The sequence below is a fragment of the Antrostomus carolinensis genome, unplaced genomic scaffold, assembly GCF_000700745.2.
Source record: "Antrostomus carolinensis isolate BGI_N321 unplaced genomic scaffold, ASM70074v2 scaffold3451, whole genome shotgun sequence".
NCBI lineage: Eukaryota > Metazoa > Chordata > Aves > Caprimulgiformes > Caprimulgidae > Antrostomus > Antrostomus carolinensis.
The window spans coordinates 43,059-70,583 of record NW_010296149.1 but is presented as its reverse complement, the minus strand read 5'-3'; the positions used below and the strand labels follow the sequence as shown (position 1 = coordinate 70,583).

The following is a 27,525-nucleotide window of genomic DNA, read 5'->3' as shown; positions in this document are numbered from 1 at the left end:
AGTGAAATAATCCATCATTCTGAGACCTGTTCACTAGTGATGGATGGATAAATTGGTAAAGTAACTCAATAATCTTCATTTTTTTCAGGTTATTCACAGATCAGTGAGCATTGTCGTTAATAAAGCTATGGAATGCTTTTGTGTCCTTGCCCACATTATTTCTCAGAATTTGACAGGAAAAGGCTTTTAATTTGGAAATAACCTTTGTTGTGAAATGCATTCTAAGTATATGAAACTTTGAAAACACCTTCCCATTTTAGATTTTATCTTTCTTCTCAGCGAGATGTTTGTCTGTTCTTTGTTTAAGAAATTATTTACAAATCTGAGAGCTTTTCTGCTCCTTATTATTTCACTGGCTGGAAATACAGTGTTCTTCAGAAGTTTATACCTCCTGAACACCTTCAACTATTAGAATATCACATGGGATGCTCTGAATCATATGAATTTTTTCCCAAGTATATAGATTTCAGATCCCTAACTAGGCATGGAAAAGTTTTCAGTCAGGAGATTGTATTATAAGGTTTAGAATATACCCTGTGGTATAGGAAAAAGAAATGTAACATTCCATATTAAAAAAAGACTGAAAATAACTTACATTGTCCTACTCTCATTCTTGATCATCTTGCTTCATTTTACAAACATATTTGGAACTTAAAAGCACAAAATACAAATGCTGTAATGAGATGATATTTCAGCAATTTTTTGCTTAATAATTAAGACAAAGATAATAATATGAAGGAAGTATATCTAATACCTGATTTGGTATTCTCTCTTAACAAGTCAATTAGTGTGCTTGTGAGGGGTGTGCTGATTGTGACTTGTATTTACTTCCTCAGAATTGGGACTCAGACATACAGATACGTTACAGCATTATCAGATCTACAGAAATGACATGAATGTTTATGATTGGAGCAAATTTGGGATGTAATGCAAATGTAGTTTAGCAGAGTCCGGTTTCATTAAACTAGAAAACAGCAGAAGGTAGCTTCCAAGACATTACTGAATTAGTAAAATACTCCTTGAATTTCACTAAGGGTTACAATAACTTGAATTTTTATGTCTTTTCTGGAGGCAGAGAGCACATAAATGGATTTTACAGATGATCTAATGCTTAGTGACTGGTTTCTAGTTGCTCCTTTTTGTGTCTCTGCCCTACGGTCCTGATCTCCCAAGCTCCTCTTTGAGGGCAGAACTACTGTATAATTGCAGCTAAAGGACCTTGTATGAGGAACAGCTTCTTCTCTGACAAGGTCAGTGGAACTTAGAGCCAGGCAGATCTCATACTTTACCTTCTGTAGAGACTAGTCTTCAGAGTGGAGTAATCTAGTCATCAAGAGTTTATGGTCAAGCTTTGGTTTTTCTTCTTTCATGAGCATTGGAAGATCTACTTCTTGCACAGATTTTTTCCCCCTCTCTTAAGTTTTCCAAGTTGTAGGGTTTCACGTTTAATTTGTTTTCTCATAAGACAAGCAATGAGGTTAAATCTTAGATGAAAGACTTTGCTTTCCATTTTTGCTAAATGTCTTTTTTTCTTCCCCCCTGCAAAATTTCTTCTGTTTCCTGCTGTACAGAGGATTGTTCTCAAGGGTCTCTCATCCCTGTGTACCTCTCATGAAGTTAGCATCTTTTTTTCTTATTCACCAGCAGCAAGAGCCTTCAAGAAACTGAAGTTGAGTGGGTTATAAATTGCAGGTCTAATCTGTCAAATATTACTTCTACACATTTTCCTTCTGCAAAAAGTAAGGATACAGCAGGAAACAGGATGTCACATCTGCTTTTTTTCAGCAGCTGTGTGCGCTAGAACAGCCTCCCTAACGCTTCCAGGCGACTGGGGCTGAAGTGGCCGCGTTCACGTAGCCTGTGTGAGGGTGGTGTTGAACCAGAGCCCTTCTGAAGTGCAGCGCTGGCTACAAATAGAACTAGACTTTTGCTTCAGAAATGACTTAATGCTAAGCAGCTGCTATGCCAAAGCAGATTTTTTTTGACGTTTATTATCATCTTCATTATTTATTTGGTGCTGGTTTTTATTTATTTATTTTTTTGTCTTCATTTGGGTGGGTGCACGTACTGAGATTTAATTTTTTAATAGAAACTCTGTGTTGGGAAAATGAACTATCTATTTTTTTTTTTAACAGTAGCCATTTTATTCATTTGATTTGCCTACATTCTAGTTTTTAATGTTTTTAGAACATACAGCACTATTGTAGAAATACTGAAGTTTTAAGGACCTTTCAGGAAACACAGAATTTAATGTAAGAACCAGGTCACAGCTTGCTTTGTGTGTAAAAAATAAATTGAAATAGGACAATTCATTAATTCAGCACTTGGCATGTTTTTCTTTGATCTTTCTCCAAAGGTTGCTGTGCTGTACATGCAGTATTCATCTTTAAGGAGGGTAGCAAATAGTTTTTGCTATAGAGGACTATACAGTTGGGGAGAAAAAATACTCAATTTTTGAAGTAATCACTCCATGAATTGTAGAAAGTAGAAGACAAACTACATGCTGGAAATAAAAAATACTTTTTTTTTATGTGAAACTATGTGATACGACTTTCCAGTTTTTTAATGTAGCTTCAAAATGAACTAGGGGTAAGTCTGTAATTTAAGTGTGTTTGCGATATCTCTGTGTTGAAAATCAAGATGTCAGATGGAGAGACATTCTATTTTTGTTCAATTAATATCAGAGAGCATTACATCAAAGCAGTAAACTCCTCTTGTAGCAACAGATGCAGCAACCCTGAAGCCTATTTTCTCTCTTGTTACATTACTGTTTAATTAAAGAAAACAGCTAGTTGGAGGCAGTTACTTTCTGTGAAATGTAATTAAGATTTATTTTGTAAGTGACCTTCACTGTATTAGCTGAATCAGTAATCAGTAAAATTAATAGAATAATCAAATTATATACAAACTCATAAATCATCGGGAATATGCTGTCAAAAATTCAGGTTTTAATATGTCCTATTGTTTCACAGCTGCATTAACAATTACAACTGCTGATTCCTGCCTTGATGGGAACTGAAATGGCATTAAAGGCTGTGTATGATGGAGGGCTACCAGGCCAAAAATTTTCACAACTGTTAATTTAGCTGTAATATGATTTGATGTCACCAGGGCAAAGTTGAAGTTGAGTACAGTGTTGTTGCTATCTTTCAGCAAAACTTGAATTATTGGTGTAGGCAGTCGCCAGTTAATTAGAGTAATATCAGTTTAAATGTCTGTCATTTAGGGTTAATGGTATCAAAGAGTTGCCTTGTACTTGAAGTACAGTCAAATCATCTTGAATAGCCTATTGTATGAAAGTAATATTAGCACAATGATTTTACTTTGTCATAAATTATTGGGATGCCATTTAGTTTAATATTTGAATTTCTATATTTAAATAATTTTGGCAAGTTCTTCCTAATCATGTCATTTTTCATGCTAGGCTGTTTTGATAGGTATTTTGGCTCTTTGTAATTGTTTAACACAACACAATCAAAATTCCTTTCCATTTTCATTTAAAAAGAGAAGTTTTCTGCTGGCCTGCTGTGAAAACAGGTCATGCCCTCCTCCACTGGATAGCAGACTACTCTTGAAAATAAGTAATTCACATTTTTGCGCAGCCAAGCAGCAAAGTTCTTTCAAAGCATGCTGGAAAAATAAAGTACATATATCAAAAATCCATTGATGGTGGCTGAAGTCAAAGGAAAAATATAATTTATTGTTTTTAACACAGGAATCTTAGTTAGGTTAATAGCACTGTTCGTTTATACAACATATGAAATAAGTTCATCTGCATTGGTTTGAGAGATCCTGATACGTGCTTTGTCAGGCAAGAAACCCTTGATTGCAGCATTAGAGATAGTAAACCTGTAGCTGAAGGCTCTATAATAACTGCAGTGAATGTGTAACCTTTGTGTCATCCTCCACAATCTCCAACCAGCCAAGGTTGGGATTCAACATGGTGTATGTTCTCCCTGCTTTTGCATGAATAGAAGAGGTATTTCTAGGGAGCTGGATCTTCTGATTCAACCAGTAGTAAGTGACGTTGCTGACATTTCCTTAGACTGGTACCTTTTGGAGTGCAACTCAGAAGAGATGTGAGTGAGTAAGACACTTCAACTGCCTGCTTGCATCATTGATGCAGTTTAAAAGGTGTTGCAGTACTAACTGTCTTTGAACTATCTAATGACTTAGGTGCCAGTAAGGATTCCGTTTTAGGAAGTTAGGTTTGCAAAATTAAAGTTTTCTTTTTGAGTTCATCATCTAGGTACAGATACCTAAAGCTGTTTAACTTCAAAATAAAATAAAAAAAAAAAAACCATCAACTTTATGATTTTGATAGTTTGCTTTGGCTTATTCCTAAAGCTGTTTAACTTCAAAATAAAATAAAAAGAAAAACCCATCAACTTTCTGATTTTGATAGTTTGCTTTGGCTAGCGTGATGCCAGGTGGGTATTAGAAACGTAGTTGCATTAATCTGTTAAATTACCATATAAACTCTACCAGAACATAAATAGAATTACACACTCATATTTTAAATTGAATACCTAGGCAGACTCTGTTACTGAAACGGCAGGGGTAACTTGTAATTTTTGTGCCCTCCAAGTTTCAGCTCTGTCCTTCCATCTGTGAGCTGAACATCAAACGACCGGGTTACACTAAATCTCAGCTGAGGAACAGCAACTCAGAAAACTTACAGCACGGTAAAATGGAACAGTGGGTCACTGTATTGATTGTGCTACAGACTGGGTTATGATTTACTCATAGAGGCTATTTAGTTTTGAATAACAGGGATGCCAAGAAGAACACAGGTATATTTAACTTGTAGGACAAAGGAAGAATTGTCACATGTCACTTGATAGCATTTAACAGTTGTCTCTCATAGAGTGGTTCTCTCTAAGAAAAGGCTATACAGTTTTTATCAATATGCAGATTGTTTGTTCTTTCTCTTCAGCATACATGAGAAGAAAGAGGTCAGTGATAGCTGACTGATCTGAGTGAACTACTGGAGATTCTAAAATAAGTAGATAAATAAATAAATAAACCGTTAAAGATTCCCAAGATAGATCTGACATTGCAAACAGTCCAAACTTGAAATTGTACTGTAAGGGGTCAGGCACGTCTCCCCCACCCTTTTTCTTTACCTTTTTCCACTAAGTGATTTCCATGATGACTGGCTATTTTAAGGAGAAGTAATATTTCTTTTTTAACATAATTAAAAAAAATGTTTTTAATGTTCTTCCTGGTTTACATTTTGTCACACTACATTCTAGAGAGCTTCACCCTTTGCATTTTGTATTATTCTTCTAATAATGCCCCTGAAATAATGCACTGTAAACAAAAAACTGTCTGAAGTTTATCTTAATTCATAGTTAATCATGAAGCTTTGTCCTTGAGAATCTCTAACATATATCCTGTTTCTGTAAGATCATGAATTTCTCTGCATTATAGTGCTCTCACAAAAGATTTAGCGTTTTTTTAAAATACATAACAAAAAGAATATTGGTTGTTTTTACTTGCTTGACAGCATTTTTAAGAATTAAAAGTTAAAACTAGTGGTATGACAGTCATTTCAATGTTAACGTGGATCCAGTGAAAACTTTAGGCATCACTTGCAGAAACTAAACTTCCATTTTTTGTGAATTTACCTTAATTAATTTACCTTACCTCGTGTGACATCAAATCAACAGAAAAATAATCCCCAGAGATTAAGCCTGGCTCTTGGCAGATACAGGAAGCTGGGATGCAGGGATTAACCTGGGATCATGTTTATCCCCAGACCAACAGAACTTTTACTGTGCAGCTTCACAGGAGTGCAGTTTCAGACTTTGTGCGTAGGACACATTCATCTGGTGAAGAGTTTTAGTCAGAGATATCTTCAAGGGGATAATAAAACAACCTGACTAGTGGTGAATTTTTTCAGTGGGCTGATTTCGCATGGAGTCCCTCATATTTAAATGTCATAATCTAGTTTCTTTGAATTCTGAATCTCCTTAGAGTTTAAAAATGGATGAGTTGTGATATTGGCTTAATGTTTGAGCAGTGTAATTTTCTTTGTTTTAAGTAATTGGTTTGGTTTTTAAGTGGCAAACTGCTGAATAGCTTGGTATACTTTAGCTTTTGAAAAACTGACGTGTGAAACTGGTTCCTTTTTTCATTTAGGATTTTTTTATCATCAGTCCATGTGCAGAATATCTTAAGGAAGTATATCATAACATAAGCAGAACCTGGACGAGTCACTATTTGTGATCAGCTTTAGATCGTAATAAGTCTTCATTCTATTGAGGACTTCTCAGTGCCCTCAAAATGTAAGCTGCTTGTAGCCAGTGAACTTGTCACAGTGCATTTTGTAAGAGTAGAGAAATAATTTCTGAATCACACTTAGAATTCTAGTAGGAATTGTGTTGGGTTATTGTGAGTTCTTATACTCTCATTCCATACCATGTGCAATGTAGCGTGGTCAGCAGAGATTCTGTGCATCTTCAGTAAACAGATGCTTTTCCATCCTGCATGACTGAAGATGGTAACAGAGAATGAGTGCTAAAGCTAATGGGACTATTTAGAGGAATAAGATAAATGCTAATATAAAAACCAAAAGTTAGCAGTGTATCTGTTGCAAAAAGGATGTTGCTTTATTTTGATTGCGTTTTGATTGTCTGATTCAGAGACGAAGACGTGTCATTAAAAACGTACTAAAACGTGCCCAGTACTTTCCTTGCTTACGAAACACGCTCGCCTTGATTGCAATTAATTGTGATAGGTGTAACCTTTGCTTTTTCCTCATCTGTTTCTAGGTTGTGCGCTGTGTTTGGTGGTATCTATTGTCTTCGCCATCCTGTGCGGTGCCTTGTAGTGGACAAAGAATCTGGACGGTACGGGTAATAGAAGTAACCTTCTGTTTATATACAAAATACAGATGAAAAATGTGTTACGTCAGGTTTTAAAAAAATGATTCTTCAAAGATCCTCCTTGGTATTAATAACACATCAACCTTGATTAAAAGTAATTTGTGTATAGGTCCTCCAGAACAAGGAAAGTGGGTCTAGAATATAGAAACTAAATTAATTTCCCTGTGATATTACTACAGCTCCTGATCACCCAAGCTTGGAAGACAAATCATTTCAGCTGCCGGGGGGCTGGTGATGAGTGATGTTAGTTTTCCTTGTGGCCTTACCTACTCTAATTGATTTTCATCAGATGACAACAAAGCCCTCTGTTATTGCATTTTTAAAAATGGAGCTCACCTAAAGACTCATCAGATTAATCTTTGCCGATAATGCATGTCACTCCAAGAGAAAAGACTTTAATGAGTTTTTAGGTAGATTGTTGTCATAAACTATGCTGCCCGCTTATCCTAGGATAAATTCTTTTACAACAATATCAGGCCTGTAGGTGGGTTTAAAGTTGAGATAAGAAAAATCAACCCACAGTTTTTTCCATTGTGGCATTTTTCACACCTCTGTAAATTGTCATAGTTTCTGTTACATATATTCTATCAGTTATTAGTCTAACTGCAGGCTTTGGCTCTCTCAAGAGTCTGTTTTCAGCTTGGTTTCTGTAATTGAAAAGTTCAAAATGTTCTGTAGAAAACTTTGAAAATTAAGTAGAAAATATGTAGTAACTTTTTATTAGGCAAATCAGTAGTTAAATGATGTGTCATGTGTTTACTTCCCAGTTGCCCTGCACACTTGATTCTTTGAGCATGGTACTTGTAGCTCAATTTGTCATGACATGGTCAAGTAGTGTCTGATTTCCCTGAAATTCTATAAACAACAGATTTTATCTTGCTGTCATGCCTTAAGGTTCTGAAGTTCATCGCACAGTTTTAGACTTTGAGATGCAAATGTGATCATATTTCATCATGTGCGTCATTGTTTTAAGTGCATGATTCATATGCAAATCAAATTATGCCCCTTTCATAAACTCTGTAGTTTATTTTAACAGTAATATTTGAACTTTTACTGTAGGCAGCTTTATTTTCCAATAGTGTTTAAATAGTTAACTGGCTCTTTCAGAGGGACAAAGCTTATAGTTGTTATCAACTTCCAAACACCACAACATGGAGATCTTAACTGGTCAGTGGTGCTGGTTACCCCAGTTTCCAGCTTTTCTTGCACATTCTAAAGACCTTTGGTATTAATTTGTTAAGGTTATATGTATTCTAAGAAAGGTGGAGTGCTGCTTTTCCTTCAACCTGATTTTATGTTTTGGATCTAGTAAGTTCCTCGAGGTTGCAGACAGGTTTCAAGTGTCTTTTTTAGGCTGTTCAGCTGCTTTAGTGATTCACTTAAAACTGAAGGATAGATTTTTGAGGAACAGAATTACCTAAGTATTTTAAAAAGAGTTTACCAGACTTCAGTTATTCTAAAAACATTGGTCTTTTAATAATACCGTTATCTGATGCTGAATATGAAGAAGCACAGCACGTGCAGCTTCCCAAGTCTAGTCACCTGCCTGCTTCTGTTGTCTCATTTTAGGTCTCCCATAGTTCTAAAGCAAGTATTTTACCAAGTAATATTTCTACATCAAAATAAAAGTAAACAAAAAAAAAAAGGGCGAGACTTCTTTGAGATGATGAAAATAACGCAGCCAAGGTCAAAATCAAAAAAAAAAAAAAAAGGGGCAAGACTTCTTTGAGATTATGAAAATAACGCAGCCAAGGTCAAAATGTGGGGGGTTTTTTAAAAGTATTTTCACCAAGGAAAGAAGGATCAGATAACATTCTTTTTTTCCTAATAATTTTTAAAAGTGTCAAACATCATCTTTACCATAGGAAAAGTGTCACTGAAAAAGCTGAGTTTCTTTGGCCCAGGTATATGTCTTTATTCAGTTATATCATTTTCTTTAGATTTTCTTTTCTCTCACCTGAATGTAGCACTGCTTTTACTTGCTAAGTCTTTTCCTTAGAGTGTTACTTAGCAAGATGCCCTGTGTGTGGCTAAGATCATCACTATTTCCTTTCCCTTCTTTCTGTGTTATCTCTTTCCTTACTGTATATTCTCTCCCTGCACCAACTCTAATTTCCTCTTGGCTTTAGGCTTCAGTGTTTTTTCCTAATAAAGATCAGCTATCAAATTGTTAATGAGGGTATTTATGAGTTACTGAGCTTTTGAGTCAACAGGCCATTAATAGTAATTGGTAATAGTCAAATTGATATCCTGTTGTCACTACAGCTGTCTCTCTAGTTTCAGAGACAGCTTACCTTGGTTACAAATAGGTTAAACTCACAACAGTGGAAATTCAGTCAAATGGTGCAGTATTGATTACTATTTTATAAGCATCTTCCATAGGCTTCCAGATTTCATCAAGATCTTAGTGCTGTTATTTTTTCATTGCTTTTAATGTTCTTGCTTTAGTATATGTAAGGAAAACAGTGCAGTTATTTTTTCACTATTTTTAATATTCTTGCTTTAGTACATGTAGGAGGATTTATACAGCCTTGATTTTCTTCTCAAACTTTTTGTAGATAGTTTAGTTTAATTTGAAGTCCCTAAATATCACCAAAGTTTATTCCAGCTCCTTTTTAGACATGGCTAATACTCTCTCCAGCACAAGAAAAATAAGAACCCATTCAATATCTAGTTGAATTGCCTTTTCCTTTTTTACTATCTATAACTGTCTATACGGAGAACAGTAGATTTCATCCTCAACTATACAGTTATTTTTATCATGTTACTATAGCTCTTTTTATAGTTTATGAAAATAAGATTCAAGGAAGACAGTGTGAAGTATAGAAACTTTTGAACATACCTATTTTAAGGTTTTGGTATTCCACTTGTAAATTTCTGGGTTTTACATATTGTATCAGATTAGATCTGCTGTTTTAACAGGCATGCAGAACATCCTGTGTTCTTGATAGAACCTTGGTGCTCTGCCACATCATATATCTCAGACTGAGGAACAAAAACATTGAATGTATGCATGATAATTATTTTTCTTTTTGTTGTTTATTTTCTCCATGTTTATTGTAGGTCACTTATTCGGGTGCATATGATAAAATTTAAAGTATTTTAAATTACATGGATTGCATTAATAATAATGGTAGGCATTTTACGTTGATCACACTTTACATATGTTTCCAATTACATAATTCTGTCTCAAAAATGGACAAGATGTGATAAATGTAAATTTATACATCTGTAATAAAAAGATATAGCAAACACGTAGTAATTTACATATCTCTCTTGAAATATTGCATACTGGCTTTGTCAGTGCTGGTAAGTCCATTTCAAGGATGTCGCCCTTAGTCCATTAGTTTGGATAATGAGCCCTATAAAGTACATTTATAACTTGTGGCACTGCAAGGAGATGGATTCTAATTTTCATCCTTTTATCTAGACACATTGAAAGAAGGTCAATGGAGGGTTCTGTATGATTCATTGTCCCAACACATATCAGATGACAGAGACCTGATAATGTCAGTGCATAAGTGTTTTCCATATTTGGAAGCAGTACTTGAAAGAAATTTTCTCAGCATCATCCTTTGAAGTAAAGTGGAGACTGAAATTGAAAGCGCTATCTCTTTTTCTGTGTAAAATCTTATCAAACATATGACCTGATAGCTATTCCTGAACAAAGGAGAGGAAACAACACTTAGCAGGGAAATAAAAAGTATGTAGTTGCTTTTGCTGGCTTTGAGTGATGCAACATGACATTTAATCAACCTTTCCCCTTCGATAATGTTTAGGGGGGTGGCAGGGGAAATTGTTTCATAAACAATGAGAAAGGTTATAATTAGAAATGAACTGGAGCAGCTTGACTTCCTTGTTTATTGGCAGTATTCAAATGAGTGCTGGAGAATGAAATTGGTTAGGTTAACGTTAGGAAAAAACTTCTTGAAGTTGCAAGTGAAACACATGTTGAATAGAACGCGATTGCAACTGTATGAAGATTATTGCATGCTTAAGCTAAAAAAAGCTTGTACCATTAGACTTTTCTTTTAATTACTGTTCCCAAGTTGTCTGTGGAATTTGCCCACAGGTGTACATGTAGTATCCAAATTCCTGTGAAATCAGCATTAGAAGTTAGTGTTGTAAAAATGTGCTTCATTGTCATTAACCTCTTATATTTGTCAGTAAGCATTGTGTGTGCTCTTTCAGTTCTGGCTTCAAACCACAGAAGCAACTGGTTTACTAAAGCTAGTGGCAGCTGGTTGCTGTTACTTATTTAAGTTTCATTCTCATCTCTGGTTTTATAGATCATTTTGATCACAGAAGCTAATGAATAACTTGAAGTTACGGAAACGCTGATTATTCAGAAAGCGTAACTTGCATGTCAGAGATTTACTGATCTGGGAATGATGTTGCACTACGATAAAACACATTTAAATCTGTAAGGGATCTCTGTCTGAGGCATCCTTTTGTTTCTCTTGATGTTTCTGTGTGTGTGCACCTATGTAAATGTGTGTGAAAGAATTTACTGGTTTGAATCCTGTATGTTAAATCGATTGAAACATTGAGATACTGATTCAGAATAATTTAATTTTTAAAATGCTGTAACTGTCACACAGCCAGCAAAAGTTAATTAAAGCTAATTTGCTTTATTTAGTTATACAGTAAATGCTGTGATACTGTAGAAAACCTTAAAATCTTGTTTTGGATATCAATATTAAGCCTTAAAGATTCTTAAGATATGGAAACAAGCTATAAAAAAATTAATAGTAATGCACATATTTTCCATGCAGTTTAGGTAGAAAAGCTAAGATAAGTGCTCTTTAAACCTATAGGGGTTTCTCAAAATTTTTGCAATGTCTCAATTTGAGGAAAATATGTGCAATTAAATAGAACACAGATCGTGACATACAGGAATCAGCAGTAGAGGTTGGTTTTGGTCGGTATCTGTGTGCAGCCTCCTTTTTATTTGTCTCATATATATGGTTTGGTTTCATATATGTCATATGTAAATCTGAAGTTTGTTGCTTTGTAGAGATTTTTCCCCATTAAAATTTGAAATTTGAATTCTGAATTCTTCTTTCCTGTGGTTTGCTTTTCTGTCCCATTTATGAGAGTGTTAGTCTGTTACACGTGACTCTTGGAAATACTGCCTGAGGCAGGCTAATACATGTTTGTGTCAGAATTTGGATATATTCAGAGACGAACAGTATCTATCACGACCATGTGTGGCTCTTAAAGCAGTGTGACTTAGTTAATCCTTTAAAGATAAAGGGTATATTTAGTCACAAATATAGAAGCTCCTCTTAAAGCAGTGTGACTTAGTTAATCCTTTTGTATGTAACTTAAAGATAAAGGGTATTTTTAGTCACAAATATAGAAGCTTAGAGAAATTCTTTTGGAACAGTGCAATGCACATATTTCTCAAGGATTTTTCCTTATATAGCAAGTTAATTTGCTATTTAATTTGGCAAATATTATTGTCAAAATAAAGTTATCTTTGGTAAAGGTTGCTGACTGGGGGAAAAGAACACTGTGACAGGGTAGCACCTACAAAATAATTGACAGTATTTAATGAAGTAAGAAATGTATGCCATCTTCATGTACGAGCAAATGCTACTGTTACTAACTTATATTTCATTTTCCTTATAAAGTGACTGATTTATTAATGTTCTGTTATCATTATCTATAATAGCATTGCATCTAAAAAGTTATATATACCAGGTAGAATATAGAAGTCTAGGATTTAGTTATCAATTTCAGTTGAGTGGTTTTAGAGGCTTACACATTAAAGAAATGTGTAGCTCACTTATTTGAAAGATATGAACGATGTGCTATATAACTCAGCTTTGAAAACTCAGGTGTGCTTTTGTTACCTTATATCTAAATTTCTTAGTTTGGCTTGATTTTTTTTAAATTTATTTTTTTTAACAGATGCAAAGCTATTGTGGATCATTTTGGACAAAGAATAAGTGCTAACTATTTTATTGTGGAAGATAGTTACCTTTCAGAGAGCGTGTGCACAAATGTGTCTTACAGGTATGTAGCAAGATAGTAAATGTAGTAAATTTCTTTAAATAATAGTGTATAAAGTATGCTGCAAGTTACACTTAAGAGACTATTGTCTCCCGCTTTATCTTTGCCGTACAACTTAGTTCTGTGCATAGTTTTTCTTCTCTTGTATATACTTGAGGGCATACTCTATAGTTTCTATGTTTATGTTTTCTTAAATTGTCCTCTAAATCATATTCCTATTTTCCTTATGAAAAATCCAATACCACTAAATGTGTTAGGGGTTTCATATTTGTTAAAAACTGTTAAAAGTCATTGTTTTCTCTGATTTTTGTTGTTCTTGCCAAAAGTAGTAGCCATATACTGCCTTTGTCTTCAAAATATTGCAGATGAGATACAAGCAAAGCTGGAGTAGTAGGTGCAGTGCAGAAATAATTGTAGGCAGTGGAGGATTAGAAACTTTGATTCATTAAGTCCACTCTAGCGTATTTCCCCTTGATCCAAAGTGTCCTGTGCTGTTTGGAACATAAAAAGTCCTGTAACATGCTGCTGCGAATTTTCATCCAATTTTTAAAAAATCTGAAGGATATTCAAGCTGTTTCATATAATGACACTGGCTGATTTATTCATCATCTATTTCGGTCATTGAAAATAATTCATTAATGTTCCTGACGTAGTCCTGCTTCAGCAACAAGCAAAACATCCGACTACGAATCATATTAATAAAGATGATATGTCTGAATAGCCTTCCCACAGTATTGCTGAAACTGTGAATCCGAATTGCTATTTTTTAATGTTTTTTTGTGAAATGTCATAATTGTTTTATTTAATTGTAGGCAGATCTCCAGAGCAGTGCTCATTACAGATCGGTCCGTACTAAACACAGATTCAGAGCAGCAGGTATCTATCCATTTTGTATCACTCTACCTCTTTCTGAATTGTATGTATTAATATTTAGTTGTTGGTAGGATTTAACTTATGCTTTTGTTTCTGCTTGAATCCAGCTTTTTAGTCAGCTCTCTCTCCTGATAATTAATTTGTTAGTCTCTATAAAACTATTCAGAATTTTATTTTATTTTAGTTCAGTGACACTATATTAATTAACAGAGTTTCTAAGCTGCTGTCTGTAAGGTAGTTCATTTTGCTTACTTTTTATTGAACTGTTACCATTACTATTCTGTTAACTGTTATTTATTTATCTTGTCTAAACTTTGTTCAAATTTCTTTTGGGTTTTTTTTTAACATTCACTTTACTGTGTGAAGTTCTTATTGTACACTTTCAGATCCTTTAAATGTTTCTGCTTTGTCAGTCTTTGCAGCCCTTAATTTTAAAGGATATTAATCTGTAAGTGTTCCTTCTGCAAGCTTCCTGTATTCTTACAGGTTAAATAGGATCTACAGAATAAGAACATACATGACAGAGAAGTCTTGCTACTAGCAGTCCTGCATAAAAGTATTCCAGCCATTCTCACCTAACAGTGCTCTGCCCAGTGTTCCAAAACGATTTTCCAGTCTCTTGCCAACAGAGTTTATAAACTCATCATTTTGGAAGGGGCAGTGATAGGAGGTTTTCATTCCGTGGTGCTGCTGCAGACATTCCTCACAAAGGTGGCCTTACTGACTTCAGTAGAAATTCCTTAACGCTCAAATTCTACAGGATTGATTGCACAAATTGTTACTAATAAACCAGAAAATAAAATTATAAATGTCTGCATTTATTTTTCATTTTTACTCAGAATTGTGTTGGTTGCCTCATCTTCCACGTTACTCTCCTTTAACGTAAGTTGTTCTTCCTGCTTGACAGGTTTCCATTTTGACAGTGCCTCCAGAGGAGCCAGGCAAACCAGCAGTTTGTGTCATCGAGTTGTGTTCCTCAACTATGACGTGCATGAAGGACACTTGTAAGTGTAAAAACCAGGGCACCTCTGCTTACTTCTTTATCAGCATATACTGACAAATTAATAAGTAGTTAAACAAGACATTTTCACTTACACAATATTAAATTTTTTGTTCAGTAGGTTAAAAAAAATATTCTAAAGCACATGAATCTTACTGGTAGTTTGTCGTTACTTTATTTATTTATTTATTTATTTTAAATGGATTGCCTTAGCTGAACTATTAAATTGAAGTATCTGAAGTACACTATATCTGGGGGCTTTTTCTCTTCTGAAGTTTTGGTGGAGGTGCGATTAATTATGAGATTTGGAGGTACGGAGTGCGTCATGGTATATTTGAGGTAAAGTTATAACAATTCTTTTAAGAACTTTGTTATTGTCGTCTACTGCTTTAGATTTTGTAATTCTAAAAGCACCTAAGAGATCACCTTTCTAGAAGGTTGTAGTTCCATTAACAGTTTTCTATGTACAGATCTGTATGACTATCTTTACGTTTTATTCTGTAAACTTAAAACAGATGAGCAACAAAATGTTCTTATTGGCTCTTTATTTTTCTTTCAGAAGTCTTTTTTCTGAATTCTGTTAAATAGATCACTAATTTGGGACACATGGAAGATAAATAGAATTAGAGGTTACCTGACCTAATCCTTTTTAACAAAAAATAAGTAACTTTAATAATGACCAATTTATTTTACTGTTACACGGGCTTGAATTCAGTTCTTTGTATCTGAAAGTGAACTAAATTATTATATTTCCTACTTAAATAACAAACAATGGTAAATCTGTAATTAAAGAACTTACTGCTACAAAGCAAATTGTTAATATTTATCCTTCAGATAGCTGATCTATTTTATTTAAAGGTTCACAGAATATATATAGCAGGAAGTGAAACTAAAGAAGGATTGATGTTCAAGTAGATATAAATTATTAGTTTCATGAGAATTTCTGTGGTGCTGAAAAATTAAGGTTTCTGTTATTTATTTTTCTCTATAAGTTCTTTTAATTTCAGAAGAGAAGGTACTACATTCCTTAATGAAATTTGTCTTCATGTATTGAAATAATATAGTTGTATTTTCGGTATAGCTGAGTTCTAGTTATGGGACATATTTCATAATTTTTTAAAAAACTTTTACATCATTATCTGTAAATGAGTTTTAACCTGACTGATTTCTCCTTCAAACAATTATTTAAGATAAGTATACAAATACATCTACTCTTTGATCACACTGCATAAATGACAGGCACATAATCTGTATTGCCAGTTGAGTGGAACCAAACTCCTTCACTTGCCCTAAAAATTGAGACCGTAATGATGAAATCATGAACTAAACTCATCGTTCTTCTTGCTAGAAGAATTACTTGAAGACAAATGTTGGCAACCACTGTAACTAATGCAGTTATACCTGAGTAAATCAAATATAATCAAAATATATACTGATGACTGTGACTCATAGTCATAACCTTAAAGGTAATAAAAAAGATTTTATAGAAAGTAAATGATGTGAACTTCAGTGATTTATAGCTAGGGTTTTTTGAGGAAAGAATAGGTTGTATTATAGTGTTTGTGGTTGTAAACATTTAGTTAAGGTTACAGGGAGACTTTCATTATCACCACCTGTGTTCACTTACCTTTTTTGAGTACAGATTCCTTTCATACAGAAATTTGGCTTTGGCTAAATGAAAAATCAGTGTTTGGATATAATTTCTGTGTGTGCAATCTGAAAGAAGACAAGCATGAAGGGTTAAATATCTAGTCCTCCTGGAGTTAGTGTCAAACTTTCTGTGGCATAACTGCAGCCAGGAAATCATTCAAGATCTTTGATGTACTTGTAAATAGTGACACAAATATAGCCAGACTTCAGAGTGAGAGAGAAATGTCATATGTAATACATACATACAGTAATGAAGAAAAAATGAATCAGTATAAACTTTGTACAAAGGTATGTTAAACTTCTTTGTGATTCTCTGACAGATATTTTTCTGAGAGATACTTCTCTGCTGATAAGTTTCCAGACAAATGTTCAGTAGCAAATCAGTCTGTTAAGGTGGTTTTATAAAAAGCTTTAAGATGAGGCTTTTAAATGTCTGAATCTGAATAGAGCCCAGTGCCACAGAAAAGAGGTCAAGAGCTGCATCAGGTGATTATCAGCAACTTCAGTAGTTTCCAAAACAGAACAAATAAAGGAATAGTATGTTCCATGAAGAATTTTCATGAAAACAAGTAGATGAGCAAGAAATCAAAATATCAAATCTGCATTATTTAAGCAAAATTGTGAGTTTTCACAAATACAGAATTTGACCTACTGACATTGCTTTACCCATGCTGTAAGGTGAGTTTTGATTAATTAGACAGTTCCTCAAATGTGTTTTTGTGGTCCAAAATCTTTTCGTGTCATCCTTTTCCAATATGGGTTTGCTGTACTCTGTGGTTTGTTTCTGATGTGTACAGAGCACCTCTTGAACCCAAGTACTTGAAATCAGTTTTGCAAATTATCATAAATCCTTCCTGGCCCAGCTAACCTAATTTCACCTTACCCAAGCACAGAACTGTTGTTTCTCTCATCCTGTAAGAAGGTAGATGAATAAAATGTTGTAGAGCTTTTTTTGCTATGTTGTACCAAGGGATTGTTTATGTCATAACTTGCATTGCAGAACAGTTCTCTGATATTCAGCAGTGCTTATCTTTAAATCCTCTCTGGTTTGTCAAAACATGACAGTGTTCCCAGTGTTCTTCCTTCTGTGTATGGCTGGAGTAGAATTGTTAACGGCCAGCCCACTTGAGCTGTAGCGTAAAACATGGGTCTGTTCACTTCATCCCCTCTTTACTGCTTAGTGCAACAAAAGAAATGGAAGTCTTGTTCAAACTTTTCATTTCAGTGGAGAAAGATCGCTTCCTCCTTACTCCTGTACAGCCAGACTTGAACTGTGGGTAGCCAAATTGCCAAATTCCCACTCAGTCCCAATTTGGCTCTTAAAGGAGAGTGTGGATGAAAGTAGTGATATTTCTGGGTTTACTCTGTTGTTGAACTATTGGACTCTCAACACTGATGAGAATGTTCTTGGGGATTCTGGAGGTCATTAATGGCAAATAGGATGCGCTAGCCAGATTCTTGCTGCTGCTTTTTCTGGTGTCAATAGACAACTTCTCATAGAATAATGTTCTCTCTGTCTGCACTGCTGATGTTAAATTATACTTCCATCTTACCAACATATATGTAAGAGAGAGATAATTGAGATGTATTGAGAAAATTTCTGTGGATAGTCTATACACTGAATTCCCATAACACAGTACTTCTCTGGGTTGAAGTAAGTGATTCGTATGAAGAGCAGTGGTTTCTAAAAACCTACTGTGCCTTTTAAAATTGTAAATGATATTTATGTATCTGTGTGTTGGTGATTGTAATTAGTTTGTATTCTCTTTTAACAGATTTAGTCCATTTAACCTGTCCATCAACTAAAACTGCTAGGGAAGATTTAGAGCCTGTTGTACAGAAGTTATTCCATCTAAATACAGAAAAAGGTAAAAATAAATAAGTGAAGTATTAAGAGATTATTTTACAAAAATGTCATTTACCCTTTTAACTAAAGTATCTGTTACTGAACATCTGAATCTGTCATCAGAGTCAACATACGGTGAGCTGCTATTTAGATATCAGCATTTCAAAGTAAAGGAATGGATTTTGAGACTGAGATAGATTAGACACGTCAGGTTTTTCTGTTCCATGATCTAATGTTCCAAGACTTCTTGAACTATGGTTTAACTTCAGCATACAAGGACCTTTTTAATTTTTCACACTTTGTTTTTCATGGAAAGATACTTGCTCCTGAGCATGTCTTTCAAAGGTGTAGTAGTGAAATTAAAGATTTATGAATCTGTTTTTTCACACTAACCTGTTTTTTGTGATTTCTGTCAGTTGGGTATCCCCAACAGAAGATCTCAAAACCCTAAAAGTTAGTGATCTGCTTTTCTCCTCCAGCTACCAGATGTGCTCAGTGTTACAAGCTTCTTAGTTTTCTTTTGCCTTCTCTTATTTGAAGACTGTTGTTCATCTTTTTGTTGTCTTCCTGAAGTGCTTCTTAGTTGAAATTCTCTGGATTCTGCTTTAAAGCAGTGGAAGCATAAAGTTGTTAATGCACTGCAGTGTTACCAGGAAGATACATTTCCAGTCATTTCCAATAATGAACTGTTTGACCCTAAATTCAAGAAAACATTGCTAGCCACTTTCATGAACTTTGACCTTGACATGGACAATATCACAGTCCCAGAAGAAAGTAGTTGTTGACAAAGCATTTGTTACATAGAAAGAAATTGTTCCTGAGATACTTTGAGCTCGTTCCACAGAAATCTTTGAAATGTAATCCCAAGATCTTGAATTTAATCATATTTTGGTAGATGGTTATAGAATAGGTAGTGTGCACATAGAAGATGTTGCTGTGTTCTAACCCTGGCAAAGCGTTTTTAAATAAGACATGCTTATACTTAAATACAGTAAATTATAGTTCTTGTATGAGAAAACAACACTTAGCTGTCAGTGGAAGTGTTTACATTCATATATATGCAAGTTAGCAAGATATTAATGTATTTTATAATATAAATATTATAAATAATTGCTTTGCTTATAATATTTGCTGTTATGCTTCATTCTTAACCTCATGAATTCAAGCAGAATTTTCTCCTGCTGATTTTTTAAGAAAAAAAAAAAAAAGTCTTATGTGGCCAACCTTTCTTTTTCCTCTCAGGGCTCTGTAGCCAAGAACAGTGTTTCATCAAGAGTTGATTTCAGCTTTTCATAAGTTTGTTTTTCTGTGTTCTTTTCTATTTTTACATTTTTTTTGTCCTCTACCTTGTAATATCTTACTGTTTTTGTTAGACAACAAAGGGTTTTTAATAGGAGGTAAAGTATTACATAGTATGTATTTTCCTTCTTTTTTGCTTATAGGAAAGGCAATTATTTTGATGTCTCAAAGATGTAAATTTTTTACTAGGTTTGTACTACAAGACCCTTTACAAAACAAATACGTAGAATACAACTAGGATTTGTAAATAGAAAACTTAACTAGATTGGAGAGCTGCAAACACTTTTCATGTTGATATTTGTTAATTTAAAGCCCACGAATTTCTTACTTTTGATATTTATCATATAGGTTACATTTTTAAGACTGCATCATGCATTTCAAAGACTCAGTTGATGAAGAAAAGATTAGCTTGCAGTTTAGTGTCTTCTAATCATTTGGAGGGGTTAGCATTAATCTTAATGTTTAAAGTGATCCAGTTTTGAAATGATATATTGTTTAGAACCTGACTGAAATTCTTCTGTAGAAACTCTGTGATCATAGGGGTCCTCAGGTGCACTGAGGCACTGAAAAGCTAGTTTTCACTGACACATAGGCCTTTTTATCATCAGGATGAGGTAGTGGTCGTATTTTAATTAAAATGTCAGAACAAATACTGTTGGAGTTATTGAAAATGAATCACCAGATAAAGTGAGCACTGGGCCATGGCAGGTCAAAGAGGCAAAGGCACCTGGAGAAGAGGACTCCATTCATTTTCCTGCCTAAATGAGGAAGAAGTAACTTTTATGAGCAATGTGAACTTTTAAATATATTAAAGAGCATCTTGCCCTGTATTAAGGCTCAGACTTTCACAGGCTGATGAATTTAATTTATATTTCAAACTGTTCAGTATGGTTAGCACCTATTTTTTTTAAAGTATTTGACAGTTATAAAAAGATACTGAAGGAATAGCATAGATTTATCTCTTTTTTTCTAATTCAACTGCTTTAAAATACTGTTTTGAATGCCATTGTTATCTAGAAGTTTCTTCCTTGGAAAGAAGTAAATCTCGCAAGGTCTTTTACAAGCTTCATTTATTTTAGAGGAGGTAGAATACCAAAAAGGGGACAGCAAATATGCCAAACAAATAGTATCTATTAAGCTAAGAATCTATGTTGTGTATTCCTCCATTTCATTCTGCACTGCTAAAAAGTGACCTTCATCTTCCCAGAGGTTTTTCTGCCTGTGCATGGAGGGGTTATATGAATGTGCAAAGTGACTGCAAGAAGGTACAGATGATAAACGAGCGAGACATAGTTGATGATGATTTTGTATTTGTAATGAGTTATTGTAGCAGAGTACAAGTCCTGAGAAAGCATATAAATATAAATTAATCATTTCTTTTTATTTAGCAGTATTTCCACAGTTTAGGGATTCTCCATACTGCATATCACATGTCTCAAATAGAGTACTTCTGGGTTTTGGTAGTTGTTTATCTGCAGTTAATTTCGGGGGTTGGGGTATTCTTTGTGGATTTTTCTTTAAAATTTCTTTTATTTAAACCATGAGCATTAGTTAATCTCCTTAGATTGGCTTAAAGATGCTCAACCTTAAAGCACACAAAGGTCTGTTACGAGAAGAGTTCCCATGCAAAGATAAACTATTAAATGAGGGGAGAAAAGTATACATCAAAATTCTCTTTGCATATGGAATGCAATAGCTTCAAGTTTGCACAACCCGTGGAGGACTTGTTCAGAGTGTCATATGCTTAGAGAGTTTATCCAGACTAAACTAGATAACATCAAGTGGAAAGGTGTTAAATTTAGACCAAACTTCTTGGTAGTATATTTAGGTGGCAGTTGGTTCTATGTGGCATAGCGAGTACAGAATAAGTAAAGTTTACATACCTATGGTTGTAAAGGAAAAATACCATTAAAGAGTACCTCAGAAAACAATGGAAAATAAAATTAATTGGCTTTTAAAGAAAAAATTTACCTTATTACAGTAATTCCATGTTAATAAATCGACTTTTAGTATGCTAGATTACATATTTCCCTTATTACACATGAACACCAAATACTGGAAACACTTTTTTTTCTTTTTAGAGACGGAAAATGAAGAACTGGAAAAACCTGGAGTCCTCTGGGCAGTGTACTTCAACATGAGAGATTCTTCAGGAGTTGACAGAAATTCGTATGAAGGCTTACCCTCAAACGTTTATGTCTGTTCTGGACCAGACTCTGCTTTAGGAAATGACTGCGCTGTCAAACAGGTTGGGCACATCAGTTCTTTTGGTTGCAGAACTTTCAAAGTGCAAAACAGCCTAGTTTTGTCCTGGGCTATTCAGCTTTATGCTGGGTAATTAGTACTCTTACAGCTATAAAGCTTCACAGCTAGACAGACAAAAACCTTGCTTAATGAACAAAGCGATGTCAGTGGGATTATGAATGGAGGAGACTTGAGAAAAGGTCAGTTGATATTCTGAACAGGTAAAGGGAATCTAGAAGGCAGCAGTACCTGAAGATTATGATCTTAATAGAAGTTACTTCCTCTAATACTGTGGAAAGGAAAAACTGTCAAATAATTCAGAAATACAGACCCCCCCAAATATGTAGTCTTTCTTTTGTAAGGTTAAAGAGGAGGTATAGTAATAGAGAAGCAGTACAAATCAAAGGTCAGAAAAGCCCATCTACAGTTCAGGTTGGAAGGATCATTGAAGTAGTGTACCTGCAGAACATGGTCACAAACCTAAAACCTATTGGGGAAAAAAACCTCAGCATCATTACTAATCTGGTACATTAAGCTATCTGTCTATTTACCTTCTCTTTGCCTTACTATCACAGTATTAAAAAAATTATGGTGTAATTGTGTCTCTGAAGGAATTGAGGGGAGGAATGTCATTCTACTCAGGAACTTGAAATAGTATTTGGCACCAAGTCACACTCAGTTCTGATTTTTATTTTTCAGTATTTGGATGTCTACATATCCTGCTAACTAGAATTCTGAACTGAGAACCACTTGCAAGTTGCCTAGTAGTAGACATAACACACCAGTACTCAATTTAAGACAAACTACTAGTGCTTTGAAATTGGAGGTGAAGAGTGAAAGCTCCCTAAACAAAAGAGAAATTGTGAAATAGCCACCTTCTGTGTTGGCAATAGGCAGAATGTGGAGGGACAGCAGATCTTCAAGGGTAGGAACGTGGAAATTCACAAAGACCTTCATATCATACCTCTCATTGTGTCTCCCCCACTACTGTTGAGCAGAAGACAAGAAGATCGTGCGAATATGTAGATTATGACTTGTTCAACAAAAGACAACTGTAGGAATGCTTCTCCTTTGCTCTTCCATTCAGAGATCCACCTTGATAAGGAAGGTATAAATTCTTAGGCAAGTCTACCACAGTTGTCACTCTGGTGTCAGGGTGCTGATGTGAGAACACTTTTACATCTTTGTAGGATGAACTGGCACTAGTCATTTTTAAAGCTGTTTTTTAATGGATGTGTTCAGAGAAGGTGCATGCCATCTTTTAACCAGTTGCAGGATTTTTTGTGACTAATTCATAAACCTCTTAAAATAAGATTTGAAAATGGAAAGACTGATACAGCCTGAACTGTAGGGTCACAACAGTATAATTAAGGGCTAATAGTACCCTTCATTTTGCTTTACAAGGCAGTAATTTGCCTCCCAAGAGGATAAAGAATTGTAAAGACAAGAAAGAATGCAGGACCATTATTATGGTAGCAGGTTTAAATTGTTAATGAGTTCTTTTCTAAATTAGATTTTTTTTTAACTGTTATTTAAAACAGTGCAAGGTAAAAGCTGTTTAAATACACTTAAAAAGCAGCCTATTTCTAATTCTGATAGCCACCTATTCTAGCATTCAGTTTTGTCTTACCTTAAGAGCTTTTTGTCTTACCAATGAGTAATGGTATTACAGATCAAGCTGTGTTTAAGTATTCTAGTGCTGTAGTTAGCTTTTGTGTTAGATCTGTTCACCATCAGTGAGACAGATGTTACACAAGCAGATCTCAGAGGAGAAACAATCTAGAGACTAAAACCTTGCCTTTCAGAAACAGTAGGTAGAAGCTACATTTTTTTTAACCTGTTTTAAATTTTGAAACAAATGGTCACTGGTTAGAAGGGAAAAATACTTCAGTGTAAACATGTTTATGATTATAAGGAAGCATAAAAGTGGGGAGCGTATGTGAGAACAAAGTGAAGAACAGGCTGAAGATAAAGCAGAACTCACAGTTAGAATGCACCTTCCTATCTAGCATGCAGGTATCTTCTAGACGAGTGGAGGAGGGAAATACATGTAATATGATGTGCCTTCTGTCCCCCAAATCACTTTCATCTTCCTAGCAATGGGATGGAAATCTCCAAACATGAGATACTTACTAACTAATGGATCAGAACACTTTAAAAAACAAACACAAACCCACTATGTGTATTAGTCTTGGAGAGGTAATTTGGAAAATTGAATCTAATTTCTCTAATCAATTCTGTGTTTACTGTTTTAGTGATATTTGCCATGATTTATATTTTCATCACTATTAGTATTACTGACTTCTTTATATCATGCTGTTTGATAGTATTGATGATAGATTATTTAAGTGGCAAGGCACCACAACTTTTATAGACAATTATCCATGTACAGCTCAGTATACAGATTACTTCATTCTTGGTTTATTTTAATTTAGTGTTAAATTCCTAGCATAATATTGAGATAATTTTGATTTCTGCATTTACTTGCCCTGAGGATAGGCTAAATAAAGTGTAAAGTGTCATTTATGACTCCTTCAAATTCTCTATGTATGGATCAAGTAAAGCATCTGGCCTCCAGTTTTCTATTTTTTCACTGCTATAACCTGACAGGAATTGTCATGTTCTAAAGCAATATGTTCCCTGAAGTGTTTCAGATTTCTGAAGCATCTTCATGTTCATAAGAGGAAGCACTAAAATTGTCATGCCAATATTTGTCCTTTAACCTGTTTACATTTATTTCTATATCTGGAAGGATTTCAGAGTTATTCAAGTGTGTTGTATTTCAAACTACTGTTAGTGTGGTGGTGGTGTTCTCTGTGAAACTTGCTATGAAAGCCCATACAGCTTGTCTACAGGCCATCGAGGTACGTAGCTGGGATATAGTAAACCAGTAGTGAAACAGTTTTATTCAAGTTAGAGTATCTATGCGAGTGCTTTACATGCTTAATTCAAACACACTTGAAAGCTGGTACACTTAACTACTGAATATTAAAGGAACTATTTACTAACTCAATTAGTTACAATAAGTATCAAAGTGTTGCAGTGAAGGAGCTGTTAAATTATTATTGGTTATTCTGCATGAGTTCAGCTGGATAAGGTTAACTCAAAAAATTGGTAGACCTGAAAGCACTCCATACCATTAAATTGTTCAATTATAATCAATGTCATGATGTCCTACATAACATACTGAGAATTTCTTTTCATGTTCAATTTCATAAATATTTGACCATTTTTGGAGTGGAAATTCATTAATTGGAGACTAAATAATTGTTGAGAACTTCATAGGAAATGTTTGTCTGCTCTATATTTGCATATAATTATTGCAAAATATGACACTTTTCCTCAAAATTCTATTAAATATAATAATAGTTTAAGTCTATTTTTGGAGTTTCAAGGATAAGTGCAGACTTGAAATAAAAAGTCTTTCTTTTACCTTCAAAAACGTAGTTTTGTACACTGTATGGAGGATATTTTTACTGCCTTGCCCCTTAGACTTACTAGGTGAGGTTTTCAAATTACAAAACCAGGGTTTTGAAGTAGAGAATAGAATTTTTTGTGTGTTTTTTTTATATATACACTTATATAAATAGTTTTAAACGGTTAGAAATGGGTATGGAAGAGTGAAATTTTGGAAGCAAAATGAAAAATTAAATTGAGCTGAGAGCAGACAGGGTCATTTAAGCAGTTAATAATGGAGTCCTACATCCGTGTGCTGGTGATACAAATCCAGTGCGGGTGGGCAGTGAAGTTTATCACAGAAAGCTGTTTGGTACGTGCTCAATGATGTATTAATCTGAAAACAATTCCCTCTTGTCCAGAAATCCGCGTCATGTAATCAGCCTTTGCACTTGGCATTAACTGACCCTACTGTCAGCTTTTTCAGTGCAGTGTTTGGTAGCACTATGAATATGAAGATTAAATGCATTCTTCCCCATGTGGGAGCTCCCATCACAGGTTGTCTTCAGGGCAGAGTTTACTAAATAGACAAAATAGAGAGCCAGTATTCCTTTGCCTTTTTAGAAACCCAAAACACAACTGGGTTCTGCATCAGTTGTCTGTGTTTGCTTTAGAAGCTTAAGGACTTGGAAAAGAAAACCTTTATGGAAATGTGAAGTGCATGCTGATTCAGTAAATAAATCCCTGAGCGTCTCTAGCTTACAGATGGGATACTTGCACAAGAACATGTAGAACTGATAGAAACAGTTAACAAACACTAGTTAACAAAGCTCCTTGCACTCTTGTGGGGTTTTTTTAAAGGATTTTTGGCCTCCTTTGTTTTTATGAAATATCTGGTTCTCAAGAACACTAAGATCATATTATTTTAGTTCTTTATCTCCTAGATTTTGTAGTTGCATTCTGTATGTTGTAATAACAACTACTGTGATGTTATCAGGAACTTGTTTCTTTTTAACTTCTTTCGTTGCAGTCACTAAAAATCTTGACTATTTGTGTGTACTTAATTTCTAAATCTCGATGACCTGAAGAATAAGTGGCATTGTAGATTAAATCCTTGAGCTATCTCTTAAGAGTAACTGTCTTTTATCTAAATAAAAGTTGCTTACACTATTCTTTTCAGAAAGGCACAATTTGTGCACGTAGGTGTACTCATGTAATACATTGAAATTATAGACAAGGTTTTGAACAAATTATAAATGTATTGTAGACAAATATGCATATATTTTTCAATGATAATATTCCTTTGGATAAGAATAGTTCTCAGTTGAGCTATTTATGAGCTGTTCACAAAAAGAGAAATGGAGAAATTTTTTGTATTTTTTAAATTTAAGAAGGAATCCCCTATAGAAATGATGCAGATTGTACATATTAACAATTTCCTGGCTTTGCTTGTCGTTTGGAATGGATTCTTCTCTGGAAAGAGGCAAGATTTTTTCCTATGCTTTGCATTTGACTTGAGCTAGGGATGTTTTTATAGTGGAAAAGATAATTTTGCTTGCAAAAAATCAGCTTCGTTGTTCTCAGTGCAATGTAGAAAGATGAGCATTTTTTATAAAGCTGTGCTGTGACTTTCCTAATAGAACAATGTTAAAGGATAGGTTGCTTTTTCTTTTTTGAGGACCACAAGAAGGAATGGATTTCCCATGTGTTTACAATACTGTCAAAGTATTAAATCACTATCGATTTGAAAGAACAGAGGTTAATCTTAAATATCTGTCAAATATTGCTGCAAGGTATTACATGTAAAGGTAAACTTTGTTTTATACTTTTTTTTTTTCTGAATAGGCTGAGACTATTTTCCAAGAAATGTTTCCTGCAGAGGAATTTTGCCCACCACCACCAAATCCAGAGGATATTATTTATGATGAAGATGAGATTGCACCAGAAGAGTCTGAAGTCAGTAATTCACCGGAGACAAAACCTGAACCCTCAGCTGAGGAAAGCAGTAGTGGAGGTAGTACTGCTGTTAAGAAGGAAGATAATGAAGAATGAATTAACACTGTTCTCTTAGTAAAAGAGGAGCTTGATCCAAACTAAAATATAAGGGAGGGAGGGTAAGAAAAAGAGGTTTAAAAAACCCATGGCCGTATTATTTGCAATTGCCTTACTCTCCTTAGCTTGAATAATCTTTCTTTGTCAAATAGTTCCATTGATAGCTGAATAGTCCTAAGTCCACCAGATCCAGAGGTGTTTGGAGCTAAACAAAACACATAGAACAAAGCATTTGAATTTAAAATGTTAAAATAGGA

The 27,525-nt window shown here is 34.5% G+C and overlaps 1 protein-coding gene across 1 annotated transcript in view; it reads left to right on the top strand.

Annotated features, from left to right (window-relative positions):
* LOC104532865 (rab proteins geranylgeranyltransferase component A 1) overlaps positions 1–27,268 on the top strand; it is a 62,778-nt gene extending 35,510 nt beyond the window's left edge. The window contains exons 9-15 of the mRNA XM_010178175.2: positions 6,777–6,854; positions 12,807–12,911; positions 13,721–13,784; positions 14,689–14,785; positions 18,207–18,299; positions 21,658–21,824; positions 27,062–27,268. Of these exons, the coding sequence (XP_010176477.2) occupies positions 6,777–6,854; positions 12,807–12,911; positions 13,721–13,784; positions 14,689–14,785; positions 18,207–18,299; positions 21,658–21,824; positions 27,062–27,268 (811 nt within the window). The remainder of the gene's footprint in view (positions 1–6,776; positions 6,855–12,806; positions 12,912–13,720; positions 13,785–14,688; positions 14,786–18,206; positions 18,300–21,657; positions 21,825–27,061) is intronic.
* The last annotated feature ends 257 nt before the right edge of the window (positions 27,269–27,525 follow it).